At 22.1% G+C, this 14,196-nt stretch overlaps 1 protein-coding gene across 1 annotated transcript in view; it reads right to left on the bottom strand.

The window, feature by feature from the left end:
- Positions 1-14,196, bottom strand: part of pHCl-1 (pH-sensitive chloride channel 1) — a 62,556-nt gene that overhangs the window by 42,400 nt on the left and 5,960 nt on the right. The window contains exons 2-3 of the mRNA XM_011498632.1: positions 11,015-11,185; positions 7,578-7,666 (exon numbers count right to left, since the gene is read on the bottom strand). Of these exons, the coding sequence (XP_011496934.1) occupies positions 7,578-7,666; positions 11,015-11,175 (250 nt within the window). The 5' untranslated portion in view covers positions 11,176-11,185. The remainder of the gene's footprint in view (positions 1-7,577; positions 7,667-11,014; positions 11,186-14,196) is intronic.

The following is a 14,196-nucleotide window of genomic DNA, read 5'->3' as shown; positions in this document are numbered from 1 at the left end:
AAAAATGTATGTCATCAAATGATGTCATTAAATGATTAAGTAATACATAAATAAGAAAATTTAATCAATTAGAATTATGTAATATTTATGAAACATTTATAAAGAAAAATCTAGGAAATTCTGTATAATAGATTTAAATAGACAATTAATTTATCTAGTTTGTAAAAATAATCACAAGTTATAAAATCATTGATATAAATTGAGTAGCTGAAAAGTAATATCAATAGAAATAAGTTTAATATTATAAAATCGAGGCTTTAATACTCCTTCGGATTTATGTACTTTAGTGATAATAAATCTAACATAAAAAATTTTTTAAATTCCTTTTTCTATTTTTTTTTCTATTATCTTATAACAAATATTAAAAAATGGATAGGTTTCAATTTTTCATCATTTTTCTATCATATGAGAAAAATAGAAATTTCTGTATATATATATACATATACAGAAACAAGAATACAAAATAATGTGACGATAGTTATAATATGCAACACATTCATTTTTTATTGATAATATATAGAAATTGTTACATTTAATTGATACATTATAATATATAATATAATATATAATATAATATAATATATAACAAATGTAACAATTTCTATATATTTTCAATAAGAAATAAAATTCATCTAAAATTTGTAATCTTAATATAGTAAATAATAGCAGTCTCAATAAGATTTATTTTTTTATCATGAATGTGTTCTATATTATAAATATAATCACGTTATTTTGTATTGATTATTGAGACACGTATACACCGACATTCGTTTATTAAATGTACTTATTTAATAAATATAGGAAAATTAATTATTTTCTGTTATTTTCATTAATAATAAAATGTAAATTAAAACAAAACATTTTTTAATTTTAACTTTCTATTGTTTCTGAATCATTTTTATTTAAAAATATTATACTTAATACTTTAAAAATTTTTAATCTACCTAAGAAAAATTTTATCTAATCGAGCATAACTCGAATTTATTCTTTTAAATTATATACTATTAAGATTATATGATAATCATTTAATATTTCGACAAAATTAATATTTAGCAGGATTTATTACAAATGACAAGTATATCTGAATATTTATAGAAAAATTATATATATGAAAATAATTGATAACTTGAATAATTTTGAATAATTAACATACCATTTTAAAAAATGATATTGAAATCCTTATCGATCATATTTATTAGAATTATGTTGTTTTCTATTCACAAATAATTATAACTAAATTATTTATGTTAAAGATACATTCTTTATAATAACTGTAAATTTATTTGAAAAAAAATGCAATTAAAAATTTTCTGGTAATTTATGCGATAATATATGATTCGAACATAGTTATACTGTTAATTTTTAAAATATTTACCAACAGCGGTAATTTATATTATGGTATAATTTATATTACTATAACAAAATCGATACATTGCTTATTTTTCATTAATACAATATTTGTTGATGAAAAGAAATCAAGTAATAAAACCAAATTATGTGCCAGTTGTCGATTCATTAATACCAAAAGGGAAATACTTTTTTATCTTCTGCAATAGCACGGGGTGCAATCATGCGCTATAATTGGCTAATTAGTGAGAAGGATAAATCATGCAGTTAATAAATTTACATTAAAGAGGCGTTTTTTAAGTACAATTAAAAGATATCCTTTATCATATGTAAGATTTTTTTAATTTGATCAATGCATTTTAAATTTGAATAAAAACTTTGTTTAGTAATTCTGGCAGTATTTAATTTTTTTTAATGCAATATAAATTTTCTTATGAATGAAAAGAAATATATAAAAATAGTTTATATAAAGTAATATAGATATTCAAATCTATTTTAATGCATTTATTTGTATTTGAACTCATATTTAAAATTGTTAAAATATCATATTTGACATATTATAATTTTATTACATTACAAATATACCAATAATATTTGTTATAAAATTCTATAAGAATGATATATAATAGGATTATTATTTTTGACATGTAACATATATTATTAAAATCTTTGATTATATGTTAAAAACGCGCTCTTGCGCGCGCATTTACTCACACACGCGCACGCACACGCGCACATACACAATATATGTTTATTGTAATTTGAAAATATGTGCAAGATAATCTAAAATTTAATTGTATATAAAAAAATGGGAATATTATAAACATAAAAGTATGAAAAGTTTTGTTGACTTTGTGAATAAAGTTTAGAATACATGTAAGAAACTACATACTACTTGTTATTGTGTAAATATTTGTTGTAAATTTAGATCTCGTCAATAGAAAATAGTAGATAAGAATGATAGCAAAAGAAAATAATACGTAGAAAAATAATTGATTCAGAAAAAATGTAAGAGTATTGATAATATTATATATATCGATACTGTTTTGTAGTTTTATTCTAAATATTTTATTTGTATTTGAAAATGAACAATATTTTATCACGTTTAACATGATTTTTTTGATGAGGGGGTTGTTGATATTTCACAATTATCGTAATGAGATTTTTAAATTTGTTGACACCAATAATTTCAAAAAATTTAATGATAGAATTATATCAAATTGAAATACTTTTGTATTTACAATATGTAAAACAATTTTTATGTAAAATAGGAAGAATATTGAATAGTAAAAAAAATAATAAATCAAGAATTACGATGAATCGGATTCTATCTTTTCTTACCAATAGGAATATAGTTATATATATAATGTACAAATATCAATAATACTATTTACACATTTATAATACACATGATTGTATTATTCTTGATTCTATCTTTTTATCAACCACTCTTACCATTAATCATTTTTATCATATGGACACTATTGCATTCCTGATACTACTATCCAATATTAATTATATACGGTAATTTTGTATCATTTAATTGTGAATTTGTTCAAAGAATTTAAACAATATGGTGAAAATTGAATTTTATTATGTTATACACATAATAAGTTTAACGTAGTTAAAATAACTAAAATAATACTTTGTACCTAAAGTTTACATAATTTATTTGAAATTAAATATTGTGATGATCAGAAATTAAGACTTCAAATGATATTATCGATAAAGATATAAAAAAAAATTCATGTATTGTTACGGTTGTTCATTTTTTTGCACATCACTGTAAATTTATCAAATATGCAATTTCCTGTTTAACTTGAACTTTTAATATCATTTAATGATCTACTTTTATATAAAATACAAAACGTTTTGTTAATAGAAACATCTGTTTTTAAATTACTAAATTTCTAATTTATATCAATAAATAGAATTTTTTAACTTAAAAATTATTTAATAATAATTATAACTAAAAATAACAACATAATAGAAAAAATATAAAGGTATAAAAAATTATTAATAATTTAATAAATTTCCTAACTATTGTTGTCACATATAAAAATTCATTAATATGATATAAATTGTAATAAATTATAGTTAATATAAATAATGTTAAGAGTTTCTGATTTTATATTTCACTTTGAATTTTGATAATATTTCCTTATCAGTTAATATAATTTTCTAGTGTTTCTTTACTTTTTATATTGTATTCTCTGTTTTTTTTTTTGTATTTGGTATTTTGTATTTGGCACAATTTGGAAATATAATTTATAATCATTCTCCCGATAACGAATATTACGCTTTTATAATGTTTCTAAGTGTTTTGAAAGAAAAGTTTTATTAATAATATATATCAAGACGATATCTACTTTTTAATATCGTAAAGCAGAAGAAATTATGTATATTATGAGTTGTATTAAGATAAGTCAAGTATATTATTTTTATACTATTATTACTCCTAACCAAAACAAACAGAATTTACTGATATTTTAAATAATGTTTATACCTTATTATTTCATTATATTTAAAAAAAAATTTTATTTAAATCATTATAGAATATATTTTAAAGAATGATATCATAAGGATATCAATTTTTGCTCTTATTAAAAAATTTATAATTAGTAATTATAAATTTTATAATTAATTATTAATGTATATATAGCTATAAAATAATAAAAAATTTTTAAACATTTTTCTCCATTCAAATAATTAAAAATTAATGTAATATATTTCAAGGTATTATATTATGATCCACAAATTAGATTATAATATTCTTGTAAATAAATATTCCTTGTAGTTTAAATTATGAAAACATAAGATATAATATGTATATTTTATACATTTTGTATTTTTTAAAAATATCACCCTAGTATATAAATTAATATGACTATAGTAATTTATGAAAAAAAAGGAAAGAAACGAAGGAGTAGAATTGTATTATACTTTAACAGTAAATTTTACTGAATAAAATAAAATTGTAACAGAAAGGTTTTGAGAATTTCGTTTTTATTATCAAGGTAGCTTATTGATTTAATGATGTTCTAATATGCATGAAACTGTTATAGACTAATTGAATACATAAATCTGAGAAGTAACTATTAAAGTAGTTTTTTCAGCTATTTTAAAAAATTTTTAACTACGCATTTGATGGAAATCAAATATTTGCCTACAAATAACATAATAAACTAAAACATTTTATTTATTACGAAAACACATGAAAATAACTTTTATCTATACATAAATCAATATTTATGAATATAAATTAGATTTTCATATAGAAATTAATATATTTATAATAAAATAATAATAAAAGTTAATAAATCAATACAATAATAATTATATTTAATAAACTCTAAAATTTTGATATGCAGATATTAAAATTATATAATTAATAAATATAATTTAATATATTCTATAAAATTGCTTTGCATTAAACTTGTAAACTTTTACTATCATTTAGTTTGTAAAAACAAAAATGCATTTTTCAACTAGTTGTATGTAGTAAATGAAAAAAAGGAAATGTGGCACTATACGAAGAAGTGTCAAGAGACTTACGACTTCTCAGTTTCAATATAGTACTTAATCACCAAGTGTACTGCATCATGAGGCAAGATCTCATCTATTCTCTTCGTCAATGTAGAATCATTATATTATAGTTGTAAAAAAATGAATTACCAAGCACGAAAAGTAGATATGTTAAATACTGAATTCAAGCACTTGATCACACTTTTCTCCCACCTGTAAACTAGTGGACATAGTCTAATCCTAACCATCTGGGTGCTTTGATCCGACTGAATGGAATTCTAAACAAATTGTTATATTAAATTTGATCATTTACTACCTAATTATATAATGATTCAAATAGTATAAAAGTTCATTAATCCAATAGTATATTCAAATAGTACTTGAATAAATAGAATATATTTCGATTAATTTGATAATAGCATAAAAAACTAGTGTTTTTGAAAATACGTAAATAATAAATTTAATAGTAAAATTTATAAATATTCATAATACCATTATGTATAATAGCAAACTATGTTTGAACTATGCAACGTTAATTTTTCAGTAATCCTTAGTTACATGATTATATTTATAATTTAACCGTAAAACTGCGTTTTAAAAAAATGCTTTTCATATAATCGATTATATTTATTATTTATAAAAAAAGAGGATTTTATGGGTTATTGTTAAGATATACTTCTTTATCGAGACGAGTTCATTCATCATATAATTTTTTATCGGATTATTAATAAAGTACCATTTTAACATTATTTCAAATACGAAACTGTTCTGAATGCGATTTGTTGGCATAATTATATGAATTTGTTATTAGGTAGTTGTTAACTGAAACAGGGTGACAAAACTTAATTAGATAGAATGCCTAATTATTGTATGATCCCTATTAATGATAAGAAGCAACCACTGTCGTATATAAAAGCTATCTTTTACATCATTCAAAAGCAGCTCTCAAATCATTTACGTCCTTCCCAATAAAAAGACATATTACCAATACTATTCTTAATATGTCTAAAATTTTATTGCTTTATCTCTGAAATCCATTATTTTTACTATATACATTATTTTGTAAGTAAAAAAATTTAATATAAAAGAAGTATAATATCTTATAAAAACCTACGTAATAATACCCAATCAATAGATAGTCAATAGAAATAGATAGAGAAAAGGTTAAAAGAGTGTTCATTAATTCAATTTGAAATTAACGAAGAGATAATATTTTTTACTTCGAATTTTTTGTAATATGTTTTTGTAGTATTGTAAGATTGCTACTTTACATTCGATATACTTAACTCATTTAAATATCTTATATTTTCATAAACTAAAATACGAAAATTCAATAGTTTTCATTATATTTAATAATAGTCGTTGCATCAGCATATAATATATTGAAATTACAATATATGCGGTTAAAATCTTGTTAAAATATGAAATAAATCCATCAATATTTTGTAGGCTTTATATACTTTATCTATGGCCAGCGCTTGAATAACTACAAAACTAGAAGAAAAAATTATTATACAAAGGCAAAGCTTTATTTATTCACCATATCACTCTTATTAATAGATAAAGTCCCTATAATGCGTGCTCTTTAGTGGAGCATCAAACTGTTTTAAAACTGCACTGTAAAGCAAGTACAATGTGTAACTCATGATGAAATAAAATCGAGTAATACTGCATCAGGATTTAGTTCATAATACTAATAAAATACGATATTAGCGAATCGCGAATTTTACAATTTAATTTATTTAATTATATATTGCGTCGTTCAGTCTGCTAGCCCACATGCTGTATTGACTTAATAAATATCAATTAAAAGGATAATTAAAAGTCAAATTTCAAATAAAAAATGTTACCATTAAATACTAATAAATAATGTAATGTGTTACAAAAGTGACTTTTTCAACGTCGCGTAATTTACTCATGTACAGCGTTTATTTTAAAATACGGGAATTTATATAATTTACTAATAAATATTCTTTATGCCAACATGAATAAAAAAGTTTCGTTTGAGGAGTTAATTTAAAAAGTTAATAATAGGCCGTTAGAACATTTGTACATTATTCACATGAGATATATGTAATAACCATAAAGGAGATGTTGAAAATTACGAGATTATACATTACAGAATTATTATCTTTTACAGCAGTATTATTAGATTTGATCTCATTCGATACAATAATATCAATAATAATATAAAAAGCAATAGTAGTAATAGTAGTAGTAGTAGTAGTAGTAGTAGGAATAATAATAATGATAATAATAATGATAATAATAATAATAATAATAATAATAATAATAATAATAATAATAATAATAATAATAATAATAATAATGATAATAATGATAATAGTAGTACTGATAATAACAATGATAATAATGATGACGGTAATGGTGGTGATGATAATAAAAATAATGATGATGAGAATGGTAGTAGAGATGAGGGCAATGTTATGATAATAAAAACAGTCTCAGTCAGATCGACGGATGCGAAATACCCTTTCGACGGGGAGTGAGCAGTGAACTGTAGTTGTGTGGTGCTGTTTTGTGGCGATGGTGGTGGTGGTGGTAGTCGTGCCGAAGATGATGGTGATTGTGTTTGTCGAGGTGCTCAGTATCGTTGGGTGGTTGTAGTGGTTGCAGTAGTGGTAATTCAAGGTCGGGAGTGTTGTCATCTAATTGGCGGATGTGGGGTGGGGGCCTCAGTGTACCTTGAACTGGAGGCAGAAGCCGTTTATCGTAACGCGTCGATAAAAGCAGATTGTCCAGGATCTCTTTATCCGACTTTCCTTCCTCGAAGCTGTAAGAATTATTTTTTATTTTAATAACAAGACGGATCATTGCATTATTCGCCAAGCTAAATTCCAGTCTGCAATAAAATTAGCATATTATACTTCGATTTCATTTTAAGTATAAGAAAAGGAATTTCGTACTTTTATTTCAATCGTGTGTGGTTACATTCTTATACATACTTCAGTTCTTTCGAACCACAAACGTTAATTGATTGAACATTTTTTGTTAGCTAATAATATAATAACATAGCCAGAGAAATGACGTTTAAAATATGAATCTTAATTTTAATTTTTAATCCCTTTTGTAAAAATAGCACAAATGTCTATTAATAATTCTATATATAATGAATTAGAAATTGCAATTAATTTATCCTTTATTATTTTAGAATTTAAGTATAAGCCCATATTAATTATCCGTATAAATAAATTCAAGTTTTGAATATGATTCAAGTTTTGAAAGGAATATGACGAATTAATATAATGAAATTCCTTTAATTATTACAAGTTTTTTAATTCAAGCAAATAGATACATTCAATAAAAGCAACAATATATTCCAATAAATTCACGAATATATCAAGAAAAATTACATAAGTCAGAGTAATTCTTTAATTCAAAAGTTTTTGCCAAATTGAATATGTTTAGAATTCTTGTAATATAAATTAATAATAAAAATAAATAATTATCTTTGTACATGACATAGAAGCAACATTAAATAGTTAGTAGAAGAATATCTGTATAATATTCATCCAATAATCGTATATATCTCATAAAATTTAATTCATAACCTTGATGTTATAACGTCTCTTAATATACGATACTGATAATTTTAATATGATGTTTAATATAATTTGTCAGAAGAAAAAGTAAACAGCGAAACAGAAACTTATGAATATAATATTTCATTATTACGCAAATCTATTATGATTTTTTTAGAATATAAATATTCAAAAATTTAAAGTTTCTTAAACAAAATACTTTTAAATATGTAATAAAAATCAGTAGATTTTCATTTGAAAATTGTTATCTATTGATATATAAAGCAATAATACATAAAACAAATAGACGTCAGCTTGAAAATACAATGTTGAAAATAGGAAGCACACTATCCTTGATTTTCCTTTATTGACTGCTTCTTTTAAAAGTGAGAGAAATACGAAATGTATTCCAACAACGAGAAGTTATTACAATGTGAACTAAACATATTGTCAAACTGTTGACGAGTTAAATGAAAATTGAGTCAATTATTAGCATTTGTATAGATACTGAATGTATCATGAAGCTTTGAACGACAATTTGAGAATAGTTAGTCATTGTGGTCATTTGATATATGACACAACTTGCTTATCTTTATACTATTGCATCCAATATTTAAAATTTCTTTCAATATTTTTTCTTATTCATATATTTAAATATATAAATAGATATGAACAAATATGCATGTAAATTCATAAATTCATTACAATAATTTGATTGTTTTAATTATATATATATATATACATATATATATTATCAAAACCATATAAGTGTTATATCTTATGTCATGAAATTACGTATTATTAAGATTTTTATTAATAATACTTGTTTCATTCAACTATATAAATTTATTAAATTGACTTTAAATACACGTAATCAATATTTTATTATCTTACACAACAATATAATTTTTGTCATTACATTAATTACATTTTTATTATAATAATTCAATAATATTAATCATACATTAAAATATCAAATTATTTAATAATTTTAGCAGTTCTCAATATAGTTGTACATATTTTTATACTATTTAATAATTTGTTAACAAATCAATGTATATTCATTATTAGAGATATTTGAAATTATGAATTAATTTTATATTTTTATCTAGGACAAATATTAGTAAATTAATTATTATACATGATAATGAAGAGGAGTTCGATTTTTTTTTTGCTTCTCTTTAAGATCATAAAATGAAATTTAAATTATCATAAATATAATTATATTTATTTAACGGAAAATAAAGACTCGTTTTATTATCATTGCTTTCATATAAATTACCATTGCTAATACATGAATATATACACACTTTTATCTAATTAATTAATACAATATTTAAATAAACACATATTTTATTATATATACACTTATAAAATATAGACGTATAGAACTAGTAAAATATATTTAAATCGATAGAAATTAATTCAGCTTTTTCTTAATAGCAATTTCAGTATGTCTTTAACATTATTCAGGAGTCGTAACTAATTCATCTTAGATTAAAATTATCTGCGAAAGTCCTTACTTTAAACTAGATTAAATTACTAATGGGTACTAAAATACTCATTAGAACACAAAATTCAATTTTATTTTACTATAAGAAAAAGAATTATATCGGGAAAAGTAATGGTAATAAGGAAATAAAATTCTTACATTATCATGTGCAAAATATGAATCTTAATTAGAATATATAGTATAAATATTATAAGATTTTAAAAAGTTAAGCAACATTAAATTCTTACAAATAATTATTATTTAAAATTATATGATGTATGTTATTTTGTACATTTTTAAAATAAACACAATAAAAATAAGATTTTACATATACATTATTATAAACTGTTTCTCACTCTATTATACGGAATTCATTAATTTATTAGTCCAAAAAGAGCCAATGAAATCGAGAATGGTGAAGCTATTCTTTTATATGATAAGATAATTACGTAGTATTATTTTTATGTATTAAAGAAATACCTTCATATATACAGCTATATATGATAATTTTCATAATGAGTAGAAGACCAATGGTCAGATTTGTTGTCATAATCGAACTAGTGATAATTACATAAGTATATTCTGTCATGATATACACTAGTTGTATTTTTAATTATAAAGATACTTTTTTCCAATACTTTATTTTTATAAATTTAATTAACACGGAATTATATAAGATAAAAATACTGTTAATGGTAATTTATCTGCACAAAGATACTTTTATTTAAATTAAAAACGAACTGAAATATAAACATTAATTGTCATTCCATTACATTCAGATTGATAAAAATGTAAGGATGTTAGAAATACCAATATGTATTACTGATAAGAATATTCTTGTATTATGTATAGATAATTTTCAGCTTCAGAATAATGACAGATAACTCCAGAAAAAATATTAAAATTTATGAATTTTTTGTAATCTCGATGTACTATTTGGTGTTTTATTTATATTCGCTCATTTTAAGAGTTGTTTCAGAATCAAAGATAGAAATTTTTATGAAATCAACCAAAATTTTCACATTGTAGACTCACAAAAACAATTAATTATATAGATAAATGAATCAAATATAAATATATTAATGTGCATAAATATTTTAATACGTACATATCATCAGCACTCACAACAGTACCAAGTGTTAAGGCGAGAGTAATGATGCATAGAACTGTAAGTAAAAAGGAAGTAACGAGGGAGGCGAGAGACAGCGATAGGATTGGTGATAAGTGGTCACCGCCACTCGCTGGCCGCCCTAGCGCCACCCAACCCATTCTATGTCATCTGTAACCAAAAATTGAGCACGTCTGAGTTATATTTTAGGTTATTAATCATTTCCTTCGTTGCAATATTTATGCTATGAAATATAAAAGTTATTGTTATTACTTAATGAAAGAACAATTAAGAATTTTACACAAACAATTGAACAAAAAAAAATGGTAATACACAATTATGAAATTTTCCATATATTATCAGTAAAAATACAGATATCTATTCGTATAACAAGTAATATTATAGAAATTGATAAACTATCAATGTATACATATAATCTACAAAGTTATATCAGATTAGTTAAAGAATTTATATTTATTTACTTAAATATCTATATACAGAAGCCTTTGTTTATAAAACTTTTAATATTTTATATTTTATATTTAATATTTTATAATATTTGTAAATAATCGTATTTAAATTATTATTTACTATTTCTATGTTATTTATTAGAAAATATTTAGAATAATCTTTCCGTTTTGCATATAATAGTCAATTATCAAATAATTATAAGCTAATATTAGAATCTCAATAACTTCATATTAAAATTTAAAACTTCTAAAATTATTACGTATGAAATAGTTGAACGATTCATTCTCATATTTTAAAAATGTATTAGGATTCTTTTTAGCATACATTTTTTGGTATATATTCGGCTACCTAAAAGTTTACCTTAGTAAACAAAAAAAAACCAATATATTACGAGAGAAATATTAAAAATAAAATAAAAACGTTAATGACTATAATAATTGTGTACGTTAATAATAAATATAAAATTCTTAAAAACGAAATTATTTGACTTTCAATATTTTTATAATTCATTGTACACATGCGTGCGTGCGTGCGTGTTTGAGAGAGAGAGAGAGAGTGTTCACGCACGTATATTTTTGTAATTATATCATTATTATGATTTAATGGAATTAAAATAAATACTTATTAAAATTTAATATTTGAAAAAAATTATAAGTAAAATTATAGTTTATAATTTGATACAGAAGTTATTTTTTGCATGAGGTCTTATAATATTTTGTCAAATAAAAAATGAATACTAACTCTGTATAATAAAAAAGTAATACGATTATTATTTTAGTAATAAGCATTACTAAAATATTGATGTAAATGCAATTACTGGCTCATAATTTTTTGTTACGTGATAAAAGAAAGTGCAATATAATATACAACAGTGAAAAGAAGAATAATGTAAAATTAGGGTTTGCATTTTTTATGTGTTTACACCATCCTGAAAAATTTGTATAACAATTTTTTTATAATTTAAAGTTAATTTCTATAATGTACAAATATAGAACATTTCTATTTATTTACTATTATTATAATGACAACACAATTATTTCTTCATTATCACTGTACTGTTATATTTGTATACGCGATATACGAATTGAAATATGAATTTAAATTAAATAAATGAAATTTTATATTTATCACTAATTTACTATTAATTTCTTAAGAAATTGAATTAAATTTATTATCATAATTATTTGTTTTATAATTATATATAATGAAAATTATAGAGGAATATAACACCCTGAACTATAAATATTACATAAATAACGATAAATATTACGTCAATTTGATAATACTAATATTTTTATTGATAATTAATAACGCAATAAAATCACATAAAACTCTTAGATATCTTTTACATATGATTATGTAAAAATTATATATATTTAAAAAATACATCTTTATTATCTATACATTACTATATCTAAATGCATCTATGATATCTATCTAAATTTCTAAATAAACATACTTTCATATATTAAAATTTATATATACGTTTTATAAACAACAATACGCTGTTTATTAGTTTTCTATTCACTCGAAGATCTTTATTTTCTATGGCACTAAATGCAACATCTTTGAACCATACAAAACATTGAACAGCCGAATTGCATCGTTGTTGGTGACGATACTATTTTGTAAATTATTGACTGCAGCTACACTTAACTTTAACTTCCTTTACTCCATTTTATCTTAATCCTTTAAAAGAGACTAACGAAGCATGTGCATCTACATATAATTGCATTATGTCAGAGCCAATCATTCGAAAAACTATATCTAAAAAAGGAAGAAAATAAAATATACTGTTAATATTCTCTCTTTTCTCGTCGCTTCCAACGATCAATACGAGCATTGCGGCATGCAACGCTGTACTGTAGATCGTAGTATGTAGTTCTTTTTATACGTGTGTTCCACGGTCTATCAGATTTTGCAACAAATTATTAATAAATATAATAAACATATTTTAATTAATAGTATATTTTTAAAACTTGTGCAAAACTATAAGATATCTTTATACGGAAATTTTAAAGCTTAAAAATACATGTTAAAATTGTAAAATAATAATTCAATATAAATACATTTTCAAGATTAATAAATATAAATATTTAAATAAATATTAATTAATAAAACTGTGCATACTAGTTTGGATACCGAATGGAAATTTTCAAATAAGGACAAGTACTATTGTTATTATATTTAAACAAGATGATTAGATAAATAATTTATATCTATACTCAATTCGAACATACTATCTCCTCTAGAATAATATATTTAACATAAGGCAGAACACCACGACCTAGTTTATAGGTCATACTTGATCGTTCAAATATAGCAAAACCACCTATCCTATTGGTATACTTGTAGTATTAATATAAATTAAATATTTTTAATTGAAGTAGTGTTCTATATAGACTCACACACACACACACACACACACACACACACACACACACACAAACACACACAAACACACACAAACACATATGTATACAATATAAATAGTTTTTAAGAAAATGAATATTATATTTTTATATTTATGGGAATATACAGAATTTTAAATTGTCTATATATAAAATGTCTGTAATATAATCCTATTGTTTTCCTTTAATATATTGCATTCAATTGGGTTTACAGTATAAAATCTAGTAAATCATTATTCATTTTGGAAGGTGATAAATAGCGAGAAAAATTTCATTCTTTATACCATGTAACATCATTTA

Source organism: Ceratosolen solmsi, unplaced genomic scaffold, assembly GCF_000503995.2.
Source record: "Ceratosolen solmsi marchali unplaced genomic scaffold, CerSol_1.0 scaffold10, whole genome shotgun sequence".
Classification (NCBI taxonomy): Eukaryota; Metazoa; Arthropoda; class Insecta; order Hymenoptera; family Agaonidae; genus Ceratosolen; species Ceratosolen solmsi.
The sequence above is the reverse complement of the archived record's forward strand: the minus strand, read 5'-3'. Positions and strand labels throughout refer to the sequence as shown.